Source organism: Lygodium microphyllum, chromosome 24 (genome assembly GCF_053477565.2).
Source record: "Lygodium microphyllum isolate KBCC chromosome 24, Lygodium_microphyllum_v1.1.10, whole genome shotgun sequence".
Lineage (NCBI taxonomy): Eukaryota > Viridiplantae > Streptophyta > Polypodiopsida > Schizaeales > Lygodiaceae > Lygodium > Lygodium microphyllum.
In genome coordinates, this window is record NC_141158.1 from 96104371 (window position 1) to 96128363 (window position 23993).

General features: G+C 42.3%; 1 protein-coding gene across 2 annotated transcripts in view; it reads right to left on the bottom strand.

The window, feature by feature from the left end:
* The window catches only part of LOC148015391 (protein DETOXIFICATION 44, chloroplastic-like), a 74377-nt gene that overhangs the window by 46522 nt on the left and 3862 nt on the right, over positions 1 to 23993 (bottom strand). For both annotated transcript variants that reach the window (XM_087665797.1, XM_087665798.1), the window contains exons 3-4: positions 6334 to 6453; positions 6041 to 6213 (exon numbers count right to left, since the gene is read on the bottom strand). In XM_087665797.1, coding sequence (XP_087521923.1) covers positions 6041 to 6213; positions 6334 to 6453 — 293 coding nt within the window. The remainder of the gene's footprint in view (positions 1 to 6040; positions 6214 to 6333; positions 6454 to 23993) is intronic.

The following is a 23993-nucleotide window of genomic DNA, read 5'->3' on the forward strand; positions in this document are numbered from 1 at the left end:
CCCCAGCATCCGCCCTAGACACACGATCCTGTCGAATCCCTGACTCGATCTATAGGAGGGAGGAGGTGACAAGACAGATAGAGCAGATTTGGACCAGAGAGTAGGACAGGAGGGACCGAATAGCAAAGGAGGTTGCAAAAGATCCTAGCCGAGTCGAGTTGAATCTGCCAAGAGGTAGCCATACAGAGGAGGCAACAATGTTGGGAGGATGAGAGAGCACTCCGACGGGACCTTGCAGCCACGCAAAGATTATTGTAGGAGGCACCAAGGGATCCCACCCTCCACGCCTAGGAGGTGCATGCGCGAGCAGCCATTGCTGGCCTAGAAGACAAGGGCTCGGAGTTCTCATTCCGAACCTCAACAGCCTTTTGAGCGCCGAAGAGGGACACGATGTGCAGGGGGTTCTTCCAGGTGCACCAAGCCCGCACCACAGGAGAGCATACACGCAGCCTTCGAGATCAGTATGGGAGGATCCGTTCTAGCCCAGACGAGGTGATGGAGATTGCCACCAACTACTACATGCGCCTTTTCCAACAGGAGACAGTTTCAGCTAGAGAGCAGAGATGTAGACAGCAGGTATGGGATCACATCCCGTCCCTCGTCACAAAGGAGATGGAACACTCCCTCCTAGTCCCCCTTCACAGAGAAGGAATTAGAGGAGGCTTTCCATACACAGGATGGACAGAAATGCCCGAGGGAGGATGGCCTCTCTAAGGCCTTCTTCACTACCTACTGGGAAGTGGTGAAGGACCCCCTGCTGAGGGCCTTCCAGAAGATTTTCACTTCAGGACAGATGCTTGGGAGTCTCTCGGCAGGCTTCATCAGTCTTCTCTCCAAAGGGAGAGACCGGTTGGAGCTCTCCCAGTGGAGGCCGATCACCTTATTGCCAGTGGCCTATAAGGCACTGGCAAAGATGATTGGTAGACAATTATGCCCCGTGCTTCCAGATATCATCCATGACACACAGATAGGCTTTGTCCAGGATACGAGCATCCTTGACAATGTATTTACCTTCTTTGAAGCGACAGAGTGGGCTCAGCACAGTGGGCAGAGACTAGTTGTACTACTCTTGGATTTCGAGAAAGCTTATGACAAGGTGGACTGGGATTTCCTAGAGGGCACCATGGTGAGGTTGAGATTCCCCCAAGCTTGGATTCGTGGGGTCTCCACCCTGTACAGATCGGCCACCAGCAAGGTGCTCATAGGCTGGAGAGATCGGCCACCAGCGAGGGGGGAAGTTTCGGCTGGAGAGATCGGTTCGACAGGGCTGCCCCCTGGCCCCATACATGTTTCTACTCTTCACAGAGGCGATGTCTCACTTCCTCAGGTCACGCGTGAGTGGATTACGCAGCCTCCAACTTCTAGTGAGAGAGGAGACTGAGTTGCTAGACTCTGGAGTACGCAGATGATACAGCCCTCTACATAGAGAACGATGAGTTGATACTGGAGAGAGTGAGACTGGCTCTTGATGTGTTTTGCTCTGCAGTGGGAGCGAAAATCAACTGGCGAAAGTCCATTGGTTTCCTCACAGACCCGGACTCCAGCACGGAGTGGGGCGTCCACCTGGGATTCAGATGGGTGAGAAGAGGGCAGGCCGTCCGATACCTAAGGTTCCAGGTGGGACTCGACATCACTCCTACCCAGCAGTTTCTTCCTGTCCTGGATTCTATTCGGAGAAAACTGACCTACTAGAGCACAATTCGCCTCTCACTAGTTGGACGAGCCCTCGTGGTTAACCAGGTTCTCCTAGCGACGGCATGGTACATTGCTTTGTATTGGTGCTTTTCCTCATCGTGTGTAGTACAGCTTCGCCGCCTAGTGCAGAACTTTCTTTGGTCAAGGTCTGATGGCTCCACAAATTCCAGGGCCAAGGTGGCGTGGGTGACCATCATACGACATAGTTCAGAGGGAGGGCTTGGGATCATCGACCCAGAGTATCAGAGTATGGCCCTCTTGGGCAAGCTAGTTGTCCGTAGTCTCACACCAGGTGGGCAGACCTGGAAGATCCTATTGCAGAAAGGCCTTCAGGACTGTAGACCAAGGGTTGGCAGGGAGTGAAGGCCGTCCCTAAGATGGATCTTCACGTCTGCCCAGATCACCCCCCCCAAGATCACCTTTTCTTCGCAGCTTACTCCGCGTGTGGCAAGGCCTCCGAAAGGCCCTAATCTAGAGGCCCCCAGGCTGCCAGGAGGAAATAGACCGTCAGCCAGTGATCTGGAACCCCCACGTCAAAGATCGGGAAGGGGCACAGATAGGTGAACGCCCCCACATCCAGTGGACTGAGTGGGAGGCCGGCCCGGCCCGTACCATCAAGACATGGTGGGAGGTGTACAAGATGGTGGACGAGGAGGTGTTGCAGCGAGTATCAGGTTGCCAGAGAGGAGTGGAGGTGAGGAGAAGGAAGATAGACACAGCAATACCTTCGGAGTGGCTTGCTCCCCCGATACGTGAGCCGATAGAGCCCGGGGAGGTATGGGCAGCTAGGTTTTCGCCAGCAAGCATCCTCCTTCATGTGGCAGGTAGAGTGGGTGGCACCCCGCAAGGGACTTTCTTCATCGTTCAAGAGGAGGGACGTCTGGCCCTTGACAGAGAGCAACAAGATGAGGGGATTGCCGCCCTTTCTTGGAGAAGGATTCGGGTGGTGGGCCTTCAGGGGAAGACATGGCAACTGGACCCTTAAGTTTTTTGGAAGGAGCTCAAGGAGTACTTGATGAGTTGGAGTAAGATCCAGGAGAGTAGCTATGGCTGGCCTCTACGGTCACCAAGAACTTTAGAAATACACAACTGCAATAAAGGGCTGAATGCTTTCAGCCAATAGCAAGGTTTCTGAATTATAACAGCAAGTACACACTCTTGTACTTCCAAAGTGTCCAAGAAGCAGATGTTTAGCTGCAAATTTCAGTCTCAAGTACTGATTACAGCATGTGCATGAATCAAATCTGATACATTTGCATTAAGGATAGCTCCCACTTCAATAGTACATTACCAAAATTCCCAAATGCAATGACCCAAATGTTGTATTTACCACCTGTTTCACTGCATAATGAGTATTCAGCGATGCATGTACCAAGAGAAGCTGCCCTTTTTCAACATTTGAAGCATCCAAAACTCTAAAGACTCCCACTCAGTAGTGAAGCTGATGAAAATGTCATTGTCCAGTCTCAACATGACTCAAAAATACATCACCAATGTGAAAAATCGCAAAATTTCTGCATTGAATCTGCTCCAATTGCATAAATGCATCATCCCGAGCATCAAGTGCCGGTTAATGTTGCAGAAATTTCACGATTTCTGCAAAAGCCCCAAATTTCAGGGTCCAACAGTGCACAATTTCCAAAATATTGGCTCATCCAAGCAAATATTTCACTTGCATTTGAGAATCCCCAAAAATTTATGAGGCCTGTGCACTCAATGTTTGCAATTTATGGTCCAAAGGTCACTCCAATATTTGTCAAGCACCAAAATTGGGAAAAGCCCCAAATTTTAAAACAAATATTTGCACAGATTTGCACTATATGCTTGTAGGTGTGAACATCCAGTAGAGAGGGGAAAATAAGGTGAAGAAATTTTTTTTTTTAAATTGCCGTTGACCTTCTGCCCGTCGTTCGTGCGACGGGATGACCTAACAACTGACATGCAACAGTCTTTCTTCCATCACACTACACACCTCCAGTCCCATCGCAGAGCAGTTGTCGTGCAGCCTTCTTGTCCCGTCACACAACAGTCGTCGTGCAACCCCGTCGTGCAGCAACGTCACCTGTCCATCAATCATCAATCTGGCGTCGACTGCACCCAACCACCAGTTGCCTGTCTGTCAGTCATCAGTCTGCCGTTGACTGTTACCTGTTCGCCTACTCCCCAACAGCCCAATTGACTTGTTGTACAGTCTTCAACTAACTTGTCGTGTCGCCTGCTCCTCAACAATCCGCCAGACTGTTACGCCTGTTGGTCTACTCCTCAACAGCTTGCGTGAGCCATTGGCTCTGGTACCAATTTGCAGAGGCAAAGTGGAAGCAAATAGAGAAAGAGAGCTGAGAGCACGCACAGTAATCGAGGAGTTCGATAACTCAGAGCTAAAGAGTGTTTGGCAGAGATGGAGTGAGAGTGAGTCGTTGGATGGGTGTGTACCAATGTGGTACACACAAAGAATAAAAGAATGTATTTATACTTAGGGTACAGTACACTTACACCCGTTAAGGTGGCTTCACATGTGTGAAGTAATATATACACAGGAGAGCGAATAAAAGGGCCTTTACTCCCAACAACCCGTTAGTTCCCTTTGAAGTTTGTCCCTTGGTTTGGGCCCCCTAGCTAGTTTAAATAGTCACTTAAGACTGGTAGGACAATAGAACACCGAGGACAGTTAGGGCTAGGATTAGCTAGGGCATTAAATCCTAGGGTTTTCTATTAAAATCGTTTTGCGCACTTTAGCACAACACTGTGGTCATTATTTAGTGTGGACAAACACCAAGTGCGACCCTCACCTAACTAATTGTGCCGCCTACCTGCCCCACCCCCAGTTGCAGCAGCCACCTGCCCACACCTCCTGCCAAGCCGCCCTTTGATTGCTCTAAGTGCCGCCCTGTTCTGCCATACTATCTGCTGCCACCTTTGTGTCCAGCACTTTCACAGCTTCTCCCTGCTCTGCCAGTTGACAGCCAGCTGTGCCACCCATTCATTGACCATTCAGGGCTGAAATATGCAGAATTATTCATTAGAAAATTTAGGCTTTTCTTACTGCCCTATTTCTCTTGCAATTCCCACTCAAATTTTGGGCTTTTTCCAACTTCGAAGAAATTCATTGTCAATTTCAGTTCTCGTTTTAGGGCTTTCAACAATTTTGAAGAAGTTCACCACAATTAATCTCCAACTTGGCATATTCTTCGATATCAATGGCGATTCATCTGACATGGACCACATTCGGCATAAAATTGATGACAATTCCTTCAATTTTCTGTTCCTATTCCATTAGAAATTGGGGCTTTTGCCCAATTTGTCATCCTGAGCCCCTGGATTACCCATCCTAACATTGTCCTTGCAATTTCCCACCCTTGGCCCACAAAGATTTGGGTCTTCTTCTCCTATTGCCTTGTATTGGCCACCATGCTTTGAGGACGTCATCTTCAGATCTGTTTGAGCTTATTTGAATCAACACTGAAGACAAATTGTGTGATTGGGGATTTTTTTGGGGCATTCAAATTCATCTATTTAGGGAAATTTACAGCCTTCAACCGCTCTATTTGATCTTCAGCTGATCGCCATATCTCTAGTAAAACAAATTCCTTTGTGTTTCTAATTTCAGCATATACTCTCTCATGTTCCAAGCGGACAGCAACCTAATATATTTGTGATTTGGCACCCCTCTCTTCCAGGGTCATATATTCTCTCTATATTTATTGGTTATTTGGTGATTGCCCACAAAGACTAGTGACAGTAACCATTAATGTTTTCTTTGGCATAGGTCAATGGGATAAAAAGAACCCAGAGTAGCTTCTAAGCGAACTCTGAATCCCAGTATTGATGGCATTTAAAAAGGTCATTGTCACACAATGAATCTCTACATTCTCAATATCCTTGCCTTATAAGTAAAACTACCAGGATTTATCTATTTTTGTTTCTCCCAAGTCCAAAGCTATTAGCAACTTGAACATTGCTACCAAGAGCCTCAAGCATATAACCAAATCCCTCTCTAGAATGTTCCCATAATGTTATCATGATCACAAACACTGCAGCCTCCCAAAATCATATACCCCATAAGAATCATTTAAGGCAGCTGATAATGTTGGCCTTTTGAGTTAGATGAAGGGATCCTTGAGTTCTTCAACAGTTCAGCTAATGAAAAATCAAATCAGAACCAAACAAAAAGAATTGATAACAAATGTTCCATTTGCTGCTGAATGAAACAGCAGTAAAACATTTGCAACAAACACTAGGTAGTGTTAGCATCATAAAATCTCTCTACATAAGATCTATATGGACCTGAAAAATGTGTCACAAACACATAACAACATTAAGAAAGTCAAATTAACTAATCACTTACTGAATGCACACCCATGAGCGATAAGATAGGACCAACTCCCACAGCAAGGATGCCCGTTTCCAAAGCAGCGAGCAGGGATGCAAGGAGGAGTGCAGAAGAAACTGCAGGTACGATTCGCTTTTGTGGTGTAGCTTGCCCTTCACTTGTTTGTTTATTTGGACTGCGTGTTGAGTCTATTCCCAAGGTAAAACAGAGCAAAATCTGTAAGAGAAGAGAAATCCAAGACTCGAAAGCCAGACTTGTAGCATGCCCAGTAACCTGCTAACTTAATGAGTAGAAGTTGTATTTGTTACCTGCTACATCATCAGCTGCAACAAAGGAGGTGGTCATGTTGAGAAGTGGAACATTGAAAATCTTGGACACTAAATTGAAGATTGAAACCGAAACACCAACGGCAGCCAGCTCCACAACACCTGGGAAAATCATGCACAAAAAATGATTTGTTCATTATCATTATGGACTATTGATAATTAGACTGTGATGAAGGTTGACATTTTGAATACATACCATCATGATAATTCCTATTCATTGATCTTGAATAGAGAATATATTTGAATGACTATATAAAAACACTATCCTCTAATTAGCAATAGACTGGTGCTCATTACATCAGGTATACTTAAGCTTTGTCTGTAGATCCTTCTATATCTGATCTCAACAAATGCATCGATGCTCACTGCATTTAAGGTGCTTTAGCTTTGCCTCTAGATCCTTCTCTATCTAGCTCTTATGTAGAAGATATATTCTAAGCCATAGAAGTATTCGCAAGATATGTAAGTTCCTTCCAAGCCCATTCTTAGAAGTCTTGCAAGATGTATAAATGAAAGTTATTAAACTTGATTAGTTGAGTTCCTACTTGCACGTTGCTTCCTTAACCTGGCAATTTTTTAAGCTGCAAGCATATTAAAATTTCTTCCTTTTGATGGAATGGTGTCCCTTTTCAAGGCCTGAAACCACATCCTTTATCTTGCAAATTTCCTATGTCTAACCAGAGGGATCAAGGAAGCTCCTGCAAAAGCAGCTGAATCACGGCTAAATTCTTGGACACCTCCAACCATTGCTGCCTTGCCCTCAAGGCTCCTGAAAGATCCTGCTTGACTCTTCAACCAAATTTCCCACCTGAGATCCAAGGCAAACTATTGCCGATTCCAACACTAAAGCTTCCACACCACCATCTAACATTGCCTGATCTGGTCCCCTCACTGACGCTTCGGGCTGCGTGCAGGGACTGATCAGTCCATTTCAGTATATTCAGCATTCATTTCAGTCAGTGCAGATTTTCTTCCTTCATTTTCTGCTTTCTCTCTCTCTCCCTCTGTGTTCGTGTTTCTTCTTCCGTTGCGCACTCTCACATGGTATCATCGCCTAACTAAGAGCACAAAGGAGAGCTTCCAATGCAGAGGAGGACACCATCAAGTGCAGCCTTTCTTCCCTCCTTTCCAGCCCTTGGCAGTGCTGTCCAGGCTGAAACGCAGCCTTCCATACCTGTGTTTTGTTGTTTTGCAGCATCAGGAGGAGTAGGCGATAGTTTTCTAGGTGTTTGCAGCCAACAGGAGGTGGTCAACATCAGCAGAGGAGGAGGCATCATCATCTGGAGGATAGGCGGCAGTTTTTCTCTCCAGGCGGCAGCATTCTCTCTCCTCTTGCAGGCGACAGCATCTTCTGGGTCTTTTTTTACATAGGCGGCTCCATCTTGACTGTTTGTTGGTTGCAGATTGTTTGGTGAGCGTCATCATCTGGAGGATAGGCGGCAGTTTTTCTCTCCAAGCGGCAGCATTTTCTCTCCTCTTGCAGGCGACAGCATCTTCTAGGTCTTTTTTTACATAGGCAGCTCCATCTTGACTGTTTGTTGGTTGCAGATTGTTTGGTGATTGCAGATATATACGAAGATGTCTTATCACCGGTTCTTTGCTAATTCAAAGGATGAGGTCTCTATTCCTTCCTTTGAGAGACGGAGAGACTTTCATGCTAGTTCACGCGACGACCGGAGGTCACCTAGCCCATTTGACCGAGATCCCTCTATTCCCCGTTCTCTCCATGTTTCACAGAAGGCTCGTTCTACTGGCCTTCATATACCCTCCATGGCACCCTCTATACAAGTGCCCGTACTCCCTTCTTTGCCCAAAGAAGACCGGCTTGATGGTTCCAACTACTCGCTTTGGTCGTGTAAGGTGGAGTGTATCCTTGATACCTTCGATCTTTGGGAGTTTGTTACCCACCCTATTTCCCGTCTAGTGGAGGATCCCACCGTTGGATCATCGATGGATCGTGCGGCCTTATGGGATCGGCTTAACTCACGAGCTCGATCTTTCCTCTTTATGAGCTTATAGGATTCTGTCCTAGTGCATGTGCGCAGGTTGCAGAAAGCAACGGAAGTGTGGACAAAGCTTACTTCTTTGTACCATCAGAAGACTTTTGCCCATCGGATTACTCTCAAGAAGAAATTACGGATGCTCGTTGTTGATGATTCTTCTTCCATGAAGGATCATATCAACAGGTTGGAGGACATAAGGGATGAGCTTGCGTCCCTTGACAGGATAATCTCTTCCGAGGATATGGCCATGATTCTTTTGACTCAGCTGCCACCTCCCTGTTTTGATGTCTTCTACACCAGCCTTCTTACATCGAGGACCTGTGAGAAGCTTCTATGGGAGGAGCTTGCCCCGCTTGTTTTGGAGCATGACGAGCGCACCAAAGAGGTAGCCAGTGGATCCACCTCCATCAAAGCTTTTGTTGCAAGTTCAAGAGGGGGGACACAAAAGAAATGGAAGTCACAGACTAAAAGACAGGAGAGTTCTTCAAGTTCTGACTCCGACTCGGAGAAGCCTAAATGCCTATACTGTGGGAAGGGGACACATCCAGAGGAGAAATGTTGAAAGAAGTATCCTCACCTTCGTCCAGGAGCAAAGGATGGAGCTAAAACATCTGAGCCTTCTACCTCTACTCCAGCAGTTACCCATGAGTCAGTGTTCCTTCATATTGTTGACTTGGAGGAGCCTTCTTCAGTGGTTGCCTCATCTTCTGAGAGGCCTTGGCTAGTTGATAGTGAAGCTTCTAGTCATATAACTCCCCGAGGTGATTTGTTGCAGGATCTATGCCCTTCTGAGGGTTCAATCACTGTTGGTGACATTGTTTCGCTACCTATTTGTGGTGTTGGCACTTTGCCTTTATTTCCCGACCGCGCATCGAGCTCCCTTTCCCAGACTCTTTATGTTCCTGACTTGGGCTTTCCACTCCTCTCAGTCTATGGCCTTACTAGGCTTGGTACCCAGGTTGTCTTCACCGAGCAGACGGTTTGTATTGAGGATTCTTCTACAGGGGCTGTTATTGCGACAGGTTGGCAGGAGAGCAGGCTTTATCGGCTCCATGCCCCTTCTCTTATGCAGGGACCTCCGAGGCAATTATCTATTGCTACACTCGTTTCCACTTGTGCACCCTCTTTTCCACAGGCTCCTTCCAATCCCCCACCCTCTCCTCTGGTGGTTCCCTCGTACCCCGATCCCTTTCAAAGGGGGACGATATCGGTGATGCGGCTGCGGATTTCCTGGCCCCTATTGTTTTAGAGGGGGCTTCCCAGGATCGCGAGGAGTTTCTTCATCAGCAATCTTCATCGGACTTCATCGGCCCTGGCATTCCTCTTGCCACCCCAGGATCCGTTTCTCCCTTGGCCTTCTGCCACATCCAGGATTTGAGAGGGGGTGTTAGCAGTCATGTTTGTCATGCCTTGTCATCTCCTGCCTGTGAGCCTCAATCTGAGTCAGATGAGGACTTTAGGAGCTCTGACTTGTCTATCACTTGTTTTGACGGAGGAGGTAGCTCATTCTAGAGCATTCAGTTTATTGCATTTCAGTGCATTTTCTCCTCCAGTCGGGGTTTTTTATGTGCATTTACCGGGGCAATTTCTGCATTCTTCAGCCTGCCTCACCTCCCGGACATTGTCCACCCTTTCCGGGATTTTTCTGAGCATTCCTGGCATTTTTACCAGCATTAAATGCTAGTTGGACATATTTATGGCCTCAAATTTCAGGTCGGCCAGTTTTTGGGTTTTTTGGCTATTTATAGCCATTTCCCACTTGGCAGTCAGTTGTATTATCATCTTCCCTCCTTCTTTGGCAGATGCACACTCCGACTCCGTCATCTTCCTCCATCTTCGGTGCTACCGTCATCATCAGCCTGATCTGGTGCCCTCACTGACGCTTTGGGCTGCATGCAGGGACTGATCAGTCAATTTCAGTGTATTCAACATTCATTTCAGTCAATGCAGATTTTCTTCCTTCATTTTCTGCTTTCTCTCTCTCTCCCTCTGTGTTCGTATTTCTTCTTCCGTTGCGCACTCTCATAGGAACACCAAGTGTCGAGATCTCCTACCTGATCAGAATCAATATATCCTTGTAGATCAAAACCATGATATATCATGTAAGTCAATCCATATCAATAGGTACACCACATATATCTCAACAGATACAAACAAGCTGTCCAATGTGACATTTTAGGTGCATTGAAATTCTAACTAAGCAATGATATAAAGTATGCTAAATTTAGCCTAGTATGAATCAACAAAAGTAATTTTCCTACAACAAATCTATGTGTGTACTCATCAAAGGATTAACCATTGGAATCCTCAGATAGTTTAGAACCAAGATCAAGAGGCATGGCCACAAGCTGTGTTTGATCAATACAAACCTGCTAAATTAACTGAAGTATATACTTCTGTTGTGCAACAAAAATGGTATCTCCAAATCTAACAACCTTTATCCCAGAAAATAAGACACCTAACCAAGGTCAATCATCTCAAATGTAGTGCTAAGTTAGGCCTTTATATCTACAGTGGTAGCACAATCTAAGCTATAATGAATAAGTCATACTTGTATAGATGAGGCGGGCTACCGCATGACACCACCCTCTCACACTCCCTCTCTAGCACGTGAGAGTCCTGAGAAATGACCGCATCACCTGGACTAGAAAGCAACAAAGAAAGGGGCCACCGAACCCTTCCTCGATCTGAAGAAGTGAATCCCTTCCACACCTTGAACTTCTCCGTGGCCAAAGGATTGGAGTCAAAGTCTGAGGAAAAGGATGACTCGTTAGAGAAATCCATATCCCACTTCTTCTGCTCCTTCTTCCATGAGGCCACTAAGTCCTATCAATCCTTCCGCAAGTGACCCTTCTTGCCACAATGGTAACACTAAGCCTTTGGCTTCTTCTTCTTGTCACCCCCTCTCTAAACTTGCAAAGGCCTCATTGAAACCTCTATAATGAGACGAAAGCCTTACTTGTAAACGTAAAGATGTCTCATACTCAAGCAACATTGAGGACATATGTGTGAAGCTCACAAGTGTAGAGGATGTTTGTACCCTCAAAGCATTCATCACTCCATCAAACTCGGAGGGAAGCTTGTAGAGTACTATTCCCATCAGATGTGTCTCGAGAAGGGCGGACTGCATATATCAAAGCTAGTCATATACGGGTATAACACAAAGTAAAAATGACTGAATGGTATCCTTAGGCTCAAACTTCATCTGTTGAAGTTGGCCATAAAGGGTCATTACGAGCATGGTGAGAGGTGCCTCATACAACATCTAAAACTTCGACTATACTTCGGAAGATGCCTTGCAAGAGGTAGCCACCAATAGAACCGCTTTAGAAATACATCGAAGAAGAGCAGAATATACATGCCATCATCCGTATCCCATGTAAGCACATCTTCCTCATGGTCTTTCTCATCAGAATCTTCGAGAAGTGGAAAAGAACACTAAGGACAAGGAATAGGTCCACAAACAATGTACCAAATCAACTTCTACACAAACCGAGCTTTCATCACAGCACTCCATGTAAGATAGTCAAGTCCATGCAACTTATCATCTATAGAAGTGCACAAAGCAGCCATATAAAAAGGATAAGAAGAGAAGATAGAAGGTAGACAGAGAGAGAAGGCAACCAACCAAACAGCGCAAAATGCACAAAAATAGAGTTCACACGCAATATTCATAGGCGAATCACAAAAACACAAAGATGTCACCACCAGAATCTAAAGAAAACAATCAGAAGATGTTGCCTAACAGTGGAGAAGTGTCAAACACTAAAAATACAGAGGGCTGGCAATTGCCTGATCAACAAAGAAATCACAGTAGGAATCTAGATCTTGCAATCTGATACCATGTCAAAAGTAGTTCAGCAATGCAAGCTGAAACTAGTCTTTCTTCTCGAATACTGATAAATGACCTAATTACAGCAAGCATAAAATCACGTAAAACTTAAAAATACACACTATACCACTTTAATCTTGGACATTGGACACCTTAATGACCCCAAAATTAACGCCCCTCGCGGTATTTCCTTATCTTTTATTGCAAATAGAAGAAGTACAACTCAGATCCTCTAATCTCCTTCACCAATCCAAGTGTCTCTTATTGTTAAAATTGACTAGCAAGCCTCCAAACCAATTTGCCCCTAGATTTGCTTGGGGAATGGCCTTCACCTTGCTCTTTAAAAGACAAATTTAGCCCCAAATTTGATGTTGGTTGACTAGTCTCTTGAATATCCTTAAAATTTCTCAATTTCAGCTATTAGAATCCAAGTCCTAGACCCTCAATTCTAAGCACAAATCCCAAGGTGGTTGTCAAACCTTAATTCATGCTATAAATTAGGGAAGCAAATGCCTAATAAATAGTCAAATACTGCACTAGCATAAATTTTCCAATATATCTACCTCTAATGACCCAAATGGTTGGATTTTCCTAAGGTAACTTGAAAGATGATTGGGGAATGAGAGAGAATGTTGTAGAGAGAATTTTCAAATTTTCATTGTAAAAAATGATGAAAAACATTTGCTAACCTACTTAAACAACCATGGAAACTATCACCTATACCTCAGGACCACGAGAAAGACTGTTGCACCCCTCCTATATGATGTCATCTGTACCAAAAGGACCTTGGGTTGATAGCACCTTCTCCTAGAGGGCTCCGAACTGTTGTCGCATGCCATAAAACTGATCTCGCGTGGCTGCAAATCACATTAACAGTCCCTCCTTGCTCTCTAACAATCTCCTTCTCTCTCACAAAGGTTAGAATAAACTTCCACTAGCCCCTAAAAACGTTTTTCCCACTTATATGGGTAAGTTTTTGCCAAGTGGCAACCTTTTAATCCCACTTTTCAACATTATCCAGCTTATTAAATTAATTTTCAAAATCTTAATTTTTAATTTTAATTTAATAATTATTCTAGTCTTCAAAAATTTAATTTCACCAACTAATAATTAAATTGGCTAGGCAAATTCGTCTTCCAAGTATCCTTAAGCAATTATTGACTCTTAGACTAGCATTAATCAATTAATTAATGCCTAGTCTCTAATATCACCACTAATATTAGTCGTCAATAAGTTGGTCTAGGCTACCGAGTATCACCTAGAGTCTATTAGGCATAACTTATTACAACTTTTGCCCTTGGCACCAACTGATATCTCGGGAACATAGGTCCCACACTGTGAAATAATTGACTTGCACCTCACATGTACAAGTCACATTAGCACATTTGATTAACTTTTAATCAAATGCTAAGTAAAGCAATAAAATTTCATGTCCTCGTGACAAACCAACCCCTTGAAATCTATGCAATCATCCTCAATTACATTGCATTGTGCCAAAGAAAAAGATATTGCATTGGAATTTCCATAAGACATCACAATCACAACATTGGCCACTATTGTCCAACCATGCCATATACGCCAAATCTTCTAAAAATTTCCAACCAGCATATACATAATATAAAATTGAAAATTAGTCCAAGACTATTGCTAGAAACCCATTGCATGCATCCATAACTCATGTTTCTCAACTATTCCGACTATCAACCATAGAAAAGCATTAATTCAACATAAACCATGGCTAAAACTGTCAATGGCATTTACTAGCATGCTGCTGTCCATGGAACCAACTGTAAACCGTTGAAAACTGAGCATAACATGATCATAAACTAATCATTTTCTCATCTAAGAACTAATCACAAACTGCTGCAAATGTGACCCCAAACTAATCACAAACTCATTGCAAAATCTAATCAGAAACTAATGCAAAACTATTCCTAAAAGTGACCATAAACGGTTCTTAAACTAATCAAAAACTAAGATAAAACTTATCAGAATTTAATCTCAAAACAAAGGCAAAAGCTCATACCCAATTGATCATAAGCTGATCCCAAACTAATGGAAAAATAAAGTCTTAGAGCCCCGATAACATCTATACTTGTATGCATATATCTCACAGTGACTAGTATACTAAGCAGTCACCCCATGGCAGACATATTGTCAGCATAGTATCTTGGATGCATGCTGAATACACTCAAGATCCACTACATATAAGAGTTGTTCACAATTGGAGAAGTGAAAGTGCTATCTTCCCCTTGGGCATCAGGTAATAATCCGAACCCCTACTCTGTTGAACCTGACTAAGCCCGAACCAAAGTCAGCTCTTATTGAAAGGCATCTTGGTAAAGTTGCAACAACTGAGCATGGTCTGCCAAGTCATCCTCTTCCATCCACTTTATATCTATTGGTGAAACAATGTTGAAGCTTCACCAAGAAGCATATGGAAACTTTACCTCTAACTTTACTTGCCTTGAAACCTCCGCTAGGTTATAGGCCTTCCTTCCCCTTAAGCAATGCGATGCTTTATAGTTTTACATTTGTTACAATACAAACTTAACTAATATGCAACATTGCATCCAATTAACTAGCCCCTCATGTGTACCTGACATGCTAGAAGTACCAAATGCATTAGGAAACATTCTTGTTTGCATACTTTGAACCATTGCAATGTGACTATGTATGGAAATTTACATACTACCAGTCATACCAAGATACATTTTCCCATACATTGCATGCACTACTAGCTTCATTTTTCCTCATGGCTAACACTATACAAAGCATATACATAATCAACATTGATACCATGAGTCCTAAACACAGTGGGTTGCATATATGCGTTGCCGAACTTGCCACTTTGTATCCCAGCATCATGCCAACATTGCTATACGTGGAGTTCTACATATTACCAGCCATACCCAGATACATTGAGCCTTGCAAACCAAGCATTGGTTGTTGCATATGATAAGGAGTTGTCATGCATTCCCACATCCAATCCCTAACCCACCATAGCACAGAAACTAGTGCCACCACCAAAGTAACCGAGCTACCCTATAATTGTATGCATGTGCTACTGTCCAAAAAACATTGGATTGGCACTTCCAAGTTGGCCTTGCATATGTATCAATTGCCCCACTAGCATCATTTTCTTATGCTCATTACCCACGTTTGAAACATCATGCTACAATATTGCCTCCCCTTTGGTGCATCTTACTGTCCCAAAGCTCTCGAAGACAATTTCATCTTCTTGCCTTTGTTTCCCTCCTTTAAAGGGTTCAAAAAGTGTATGAACTGAAAATCATTTACCAATTGCATAAACATTTAACTGTTGTCCTCAGATGATCTTTAAACTGGTCATTAAATTCATTTTCCTCTTACTTTCATCAGCTTCTAAAGAATCATTTGCCAATTGCATAAACATTTCAACTATTATCCTCAGCTGATCTTTGAACTGGTCATCAAATTCTTTTTCCTCTTGCTGATCATCAACTTCTAAAGGCCTAGGAGGATCCACATTTTGATCTAAACCAACATTATCAGCTCGATGTCCGTGTTGTGTGCCTTGGCTTTGCATTTTCCCCAACACTTCGTGAATTTTCCAATCAAGAGGCATCATCCCTACTTGATCCCATCACACTTTCTGAATATATTCTTAATGTAATACTCAGCTGAATACAATTTCAACACTACCGCAAAGCTTCTGACCTTCAATCAGGTGCCTCAAGCCCACCAAGTCAAGGGCATTGATGGTATCCTAGCGATGGAACCACAAAACCAATCTTTCTTCTTGAAGAGGGTGGTGAAACCTAATTAAGCACTAATTACAGCAAGTATAAAATTCACGTAAATTGAAAATGCACACTTTACCACTTTAATCGTGGACATTGGATAACTTGTTGGCCCCAAAATTAGCACCCCTAGCGGTATTTCTTTATCTTATATTGCAAATGAAAAGAATACAAGTGAGATTCTCCGATCTCCTCTGCTAATGTAAGTCCCTCTTGCTGTTAAAACTGATCAATAAGCCTCCAAACCAATTTGCTCCTTGGTTTGCTTAAGGATTGGCCTTCAACCTACTCCTTGAAAGACATTCAGCCCCAAATCTGATACTGGATGGCTGGTCTCTTGAATCTCTCTGAAATCCCTCAGTTTTAACAATTGAAATTCAAGCCCAAGGTCCTCAATTCTGAGCACACATCCCGAAGTGGCTGTCAACCCTAATTTTTACTATAAATTAGAATTTACAGTAGAGATTTTCCAATATCTCCACCTTTAATGACTCAAATGGCTAGATTTTGCCGAGATAACTTGAGAGATGGCTAGGGGATGAAAGAGAATACTATAGAGCGAGAAATTTCAAAATTTGTGTTGGTCATGATGGTAGCAAGCAACTCAACTCAGCTCGAGAGTGTGCAAACAAGAGAGGGTGTGTGAGTGATCACTCCTTGACACTTGATTAATTGGAAAGTGTATAACTCCAAGTACAAAGTACAACCCTTAGAAATGCAAGAAGAGCCGAGAAAGAAACAATTTCCACTTGTAGAGTGACAAGAATCAAAATCTCTAGCCTAATCGGAATTACTATAAGCATGTAACTGCAGCGACCCCCCGCCCCCCCCCCCCCCCCCCTTGGCACAAAGCAATGCAAGAGTCCTAGTGCCCTGCAAGTAACGGAAATCACACTTCACAGCTTGCCAATGTGACATGCGTGGGCTATGTATATATTTGCTCAAGGCTGAAACTACTAACTGAATATCTAACCTTGTTTGCATGAATAAATGAGACATTCAACTGCTGGAGCATATGTATGAATGTCAAATATATCACTGTTCTCATGCAAAGACAGCCTAAGTCCACTCTCCATCAGTGTACTTACTAGCTTGCACTCCTAGAAGCCAAATCTCTCAAGGAGTTTACCAATATATCTAGATTGACAATCCAATGCCTATAGTATCATGAACAAACTAAATGCCCAGATAGTAATGCAAAGGCCCCAAATCTGACATTTCAAGAGTTTGCTGCAAATTTTTTTAAACATTGAAATTTGACCAGCATGTGTCCTTGTGCACAAAAGATCATCCACATAAAGACAAATGACCAGCAAGAATCCCCTCTCTTTGCCGAGTAAAAAAACATCAATTTTTGCATACCAAGGTCGTGGAGCTTGCTTCAAAATATACAAAGCCTTTTTTAGCTTGCATACCAAGTGTTCGGATCCTTCAACTACAAAACCCACAAGCTGTTGAACTTATACTTCTTCCTAAAGTTTCCCATGCAAAAATACGTTTTAATGTCAAGATGGTGCACAATCCAACCATAATGTGTAGCAAATGCAATGAAAAACCTGATGGTGCTCATACGGGATGTAAGAGCAAATGTTTCCTCATAATCAATACCTTTCTTTTACGCATAGCCTTTTGTCAAAAGCTTGGCCTTGTACTTATCAATGGATCCATCTACTTTTCATTTCAATTTATAGACCCATTTAGTACCAATGGCTTCTTTCCAAGAAGCAATGTAACTAAATCCCATGTTTAATTCTTTATGATAGAATCATATTCAGCTTGCATTGTTGCCATCCAATGCACACTCCGTTGTATATCCTCAAAAGAATCAAGATTATCATCATTAAGTGTGCTTGCCACCATAACAAACTCCATAGCATTAGCATGATCATGCAGACGTGTGTGTCTTCGAGTACGACCAACAAGAGGAGCATCCAAATGACTATCTTGTAGAGTCTGCAAGTACCATCTATGTATTTGTCTAGCCTCCTGATTATGTACATGCTCTTGATGAACCTCAAGTTCAACATCTCACTAAATATTCAGATCAACAATAGGCTGAATTTCTGCATTATTTAATGTAGCAGTTGGCTGAACATTTTGTTCATTTAATGAAAATCCAACTGTATCAGAAAAAAGAAATAGGCAATAGTCCTTCAAACACATCGTTTGCAGCTTGATATGTGTCATAACTAGCAAGTATTACAGTAAGAATAAAACACTCCTTACTGCATATAAATCCAAGAAAAAATCAATCTTTCATGTCTACACAATTCCTATCAATGGTAGAGAGCATGAATCAAGCATTTGAGCACTTGGAAGTCCTCATTTGAGCCTCCACAATCCATGAATAGCTTGCTTCCCTATTTTCCTCCATAAATAAAAAGTTCAAAAAAACCTACACATACCTCTCTTCCCCCCTCCAATGTATGAACCACAATACAGATAATTCTGATTTTTCATCAAAAAACACATCTCTATTGATGAAAACTTTCTTGGAAACAAGATCGTACAATCTATACCCTTTGCTTTCATTACTATAACCCACAAATATGCACTTGATATCCTTATTGTCCAACTTTTTCCTCAATACTTTGGGAATATGAGTATATGCAAGACACCCAAAAGTATGAAAGTGACCAACTGAAGGTTTACAGTTGTTCCAAGCCTCAAAAGGCATTATATTTTTCAATGCCTAAGTAGGGCATCTATTCAAAAAGTGACAAACACACATAACTGCTTCCATCCCAAATCCATGTGGCAATTTTTTAGCTTTCAACATACATCTAGTACACTTCTGACTTTTTTACCAACTAATAAATCCAACAAAAATCAGTAAAGTCATCAAAGAATGTGACAAAGTAATAGCATCCACCCAATGACTTTATTTGCATGGGTCCACATACATCTGAATGCACAATCTACAACCTGAACATAGCTTTAAAAGCAGCATCATGAGGAAAAGAAAACCAATGCATTTTTTCTAAAATGCATCCCTCACAAATGTGCTATGTATGTCTCTCTGAGAGAGATAAGCCTTCCAACATCTAAGTACGCTACATAAGCATCAAACTATCATAGTTCACATGCCCCATGCAAGCATACCATAACTCTGCTTGAGACATAGCAAGAGTAATAGTAGATGCCAAATAAATTGATTGATGATGCATTTATCATCATCAAACGTGATTTGCATTCCACATTTTGCTAAAGAAGAAATTGACAACAAATTCTTCTTTATCCCTGGCACATATAAAGCAATGGCTTTCAAGACAATCTCTCCAACACCTCTAATAGAATAAGATGCATTGTTGGAACATTGCACTAATTTACCAACAAGAGCTTCAATAACAAAGATAAAAAAATCTTTGCAGGATTTAGTATGCTTAGAAGCACCACTGTCAAAGAACCAACTGCTAGCATCCTCTATAAAGCTGAATGCTCTATCTGTCCAAGAAAAATCATAACTGCAAGTGTAAAATCAATAGTTACGATCGATGACGAACGATACAAATTATGTAGCAATAGCAATAAAAGGTGTCATGAGGACATGTATTTTTGAAACCTCACCTAACATATGAATTAATTTTTAACCACATAGTTAAGTAAATGTTGCACATGTGAGGTGTAACCAAGGTTAGAGTAAATCTACAAGCCCGGGACACGAGGAAATCATGGAATGTCAAAGGCAAAAGTTGTTGTAAGTTATGCCACACACATACTTGGTAGTATCTGAATACTAGTTGTTGGCTTAGGTCATTCATTTAGCCATAAGTACCAGTTGTTGGTAACACTAGAGAAGTGGCATTTAATGGTATCTAATATCAATCTGATGGTCAAAGATGGCACAGACACTTAGGAATGGAAGTTGCCTAGCTAATTTAATTACTAGCTAGTCATATTATTTTTCAAGGCACTGAAATATTTATTAGATTAATTTTTAGTATTTAAAGAATGAAAATTAATATTTAATTATGGATAATGCTGAAAAAACCATTTAGGAAGGCTACCACTTGTCAAAAATGCCCATGGAAGACTAAAAAACGTCTTTAGAGACTAGAGAGAGGCATTTAAGTGGATTCAACCTACAAGAGAAAGGGAGGAGATGTTGTTGGTCTGATTTGCAACCATTGAAGGATCTTCTAAGGCAACCAGGGGCAAAAACCAATCAACAGGTATATTTTGATTCGTAGCTCTAATGGCACCAACAGCTTCAAAAGGTAGGTAAAACACTGGCTCCGTTGGCGAGCCCTCCTCTCCTACCGCCGCCTCTTTTGAGGCAAAAGAGAAAACCTGCTGCCCCCTGTCCTATCGCGGCGCGCAATCAGTCGTCGTCGCCTCTCAGAGCCAAATCTGATTACCTCCTCTCCCTCCACCAAGCTCAGAATCGCTGCAATTCAGCTTCCACCACCCTCCAATAACCTTCTCCCTAGTTGCATGGGAAAGTTTTGCCAAGTGGCAGCCTTTCTAATGCATTTTCAGCCATTAAATTAATTTTTTAGAATTAATTAATCCTAAAAATTAATTTCAACCCTTTTGACCCTGCCCAAAATTAAACATGCCCATCTGTAATGAAATTAGCTAGGCCATTTGCAACTTGGAGTGGTTCCCAACCTCTGTTGACCCTTAGACTAGCATTAATTAATTAATTAATGCTAGTCCCCAGTGTTACCACTGACACTCAATGGCCAAACAATTGTCCTAGGGTCCAACCTGGCACCAACTGACCACCAAAACCCAATTGGCATAACTTAACACAACTTTTGCCTTTAACAACCACTACATCCTTGGGGTCCTTGGCCTGTTCCCACGAAATAACTACCATGTACATCACATGTGCTAAACAACCTTGCACATTTGATTAAATAACTTAATCAAATGTTACTAGCAAGATTAAAGCATCTCAAAATTTCACGTCCCCGTGAAAATTACCACTCAATCCCTTGATTTGGTGGGCCCAAGACACTTGATTGCAAGCCAAGGCTTTGTGTTAGTGCTGATTTTTACTCTCAGGTGAGAAATTACAGCAATATGTCTTCATACAATGAGATGGACTCAAGCAATGATGATGCCACTCAGTATGAACATTCACATGGAAATGAAGAAAATGCAATATCTAGCCTTAGACAAGGCTCAAACCATGGACAGCAAGCTGAAAATGTTGTTGTTGGGCAAGATGCATGGCCTTCAAGGCCTACAAAGGCTGATGACCAGCAAAGTGAAGAGGAATTTGATGACGAATTCAAGAATCGGATCTTTGCTGAATTGACAAAGGATTCTCAATTTACCCGATTTTTTGATGCTCCAAAGAAGGACAGCAAAGGCAAGAAGAAGAAGAAATCTTTTACACCTTCGGGACAGCAAGATGCACCAAAGATAATGCCAAACCCTTCATTTGAAGCACCCAAAGATACTGATAAAATAAGACAGTTGATACCTACATGGCAAAGAATGCAAATGCAAGGCCATCATGGAAGTGCCAATCCAATGGATTTTGGCTAGCCAGCCATGCATGCTATAATGGGGCAGCCAGGATATCTTGGTGGAAGCGCGATTTTTCATGCTATGGTTGGACAAGGACCACATACGGGAATGTATGGCAACAATCCCTATGGTATGCAGCAAACCAATGCATGTTGTGCAAGGCCCAATGTATTTGGGTATGGCTGAAAATATGCAAAACCCTATGTATGGCGACATTGGCTTGATGCCTGAGGCACAAAGTAGCATGTTTGATACTGCATCTACACCCCCGAATGCTTATGGGGCTTAAGGAATGAATGTTGGTCATACAAATGCTCCGTTTAGCATTGGTTTTGATGTAATCTCAGCTAATGCACCCTTTTGGCAATAGCTAGTGTATGATAACTTGACACCCAAAGGGGTAGAAAAAGACTATGATGAGGGTGAAAAAGCAGTGAAGTTTTGAGTCTTTCAATGGTGTACAAGAAGATAGGCTGAAAGCTTTGACTTTCATTCAGCAATTTGAGGCAGTCTATTCAGGGGGGAACTTCACAGAGTCCTCAAAGATTCGAAAGCCAATCACTTTCTTGAAAGGGAATGCATTACAGTAGTGGTCCACTCTTTTGGTACAAGCTAGAGCACTGTCAACGTGGATACAATTCAAGCAAATGCTGCTTGCATCGAATTGGTTGACAAGTACCTTTCAGGTGGACATCATGACAACTTGGAATAAGTTCAATGTTGAGTCTTTCAGTGGTGTACAAGAAGATAGGCTGAAAGCTTTGACTTTCATTCAGCAATTTGATGCAACCTATTCAGAGGGGAACTTCACGGAGTCCTCAAAGATTCGAAAGGCAATCACTTTCTTGAAAGGGAATGCATTACAGTGGTGGTCCACTCTTTTGATACAAGGTAGAGCATCGTCAACGTGGATACAATTCAAGCAAATGCTTGCATCGAATTGGTTGACAAGTACCTTTCAGGTGGACATCATGACAACTTGGAATAAGTTCAATGTTGAGGAAAGAAAGATCAAAGGTAAAGTTCCCAAGAGATACTTGGTAAAATTTTAGAATTATTCACCAATGGATGCCAAATGGATCGAAGAGGATGACTTGGCAAACCATCCTCAATTGTTGCAACTTTACCTAGATGCCTTTCAGTTAGAGCCGACTTAAGTCCGGGCTCCATCAGGTTCAGCAGAGCAAGGGTCCAAAGTATTGCCTGATGCTCAAGGGGAAGGTAGCACTTCCACTCCTCCAATTATGGACAGCTCTCGTATATAGTGAAACTCAGAGGTATTCAGCATGCATCCAAGGTACTGCACTCACAGTATGTTTGACATGAGGTCACTACTTAGTGTACTAGTCACTATGAGATATATGCAGATGAGTATGAGTTCCACCCAGGCACTGGAACTATACTTTTATATCACCTTATGATCAATTTGGCATGAATTTTGTCTCAATTTTGAGACAAAAATTCTAATCAGTTTCAGCTCAATTTTCTATCAGCTTGAGAACTGCTTATGGTCACTTTTAAAATCAGTTTTTACACTGATTGCTGGTCAGTTTTTACAATGAGTTTGTGATCAATTTTGGAGTCACATTTGCAGCAATTTGTGATCAATTATCACATCAACAAGTGATAAGTTTATGATCAAATTATGCTCAATTTTCAATGGTTTATTCTTGGGTACACTATGCTATCTTTTGGTTTTGCCAGATGAGTTAAGCTCATGAGAAATAGACATGTCACATGATAATCTCGCAATGTTTTTGAGATTCTTTGTGAGTCTTATATTATATTATGATTGACTGGTAATTTTCAGCATGTGTTGGGGATATGAAATGGTTGAGAAACAGTGCACAATGTTGTGTTAACTATGATGCCTTGTGGAAATTACAATCTACTATTTTGCTTTTGATGCATTTGGCAATGCAATGGAGGACAATTGCAAGGATTTTAAGGGGGAGGACTGGGGGGAGAGCTGTCATAAGGACATATATTTTTGAAACCTCACTTAACATGTGGTTTAATTTTTAACCACATGGTTAAGTAAATGTTGCACATGTGAGGTGTGACTAGGGTTAGAGTAAATCTACGAGCCCAAGACCGGAGAAAATCACAAGATGTCGAAGGCAAAAGTTGTAAGTTATGCCGCACACGTACTTGGTGGTACCTGGTGTAGTTGTTGGCCTAGGTTATTCATTTGTCCATAAGTATCAGTTGTTGGTGACACTAGAGAAGTGGCATTTAATGGTACCTAACGTCAATCTGACGGTCAAAGATGGCATAGAGACACTCGAGAATGGAAGCATATCTTGACCGAGGAGTTTATTTCCACATCGGGCATACCTCTTTGCAAGGGCTTAAGAGACAAAAACGCCCTGAATAGGGTTCATGTTGGTGCACAGATCGGACACTGTACACATGCATAGTGAATGCCGAAAGTTTCCCCAAGAACAAAGAACTCTACAAACCTTCATAATTTCAAGTATAAAGCAAAAGTAAATTTGCCCGACATGAGACAAAAGAGACAAATTGGGTGCAATTTTCCCCCAT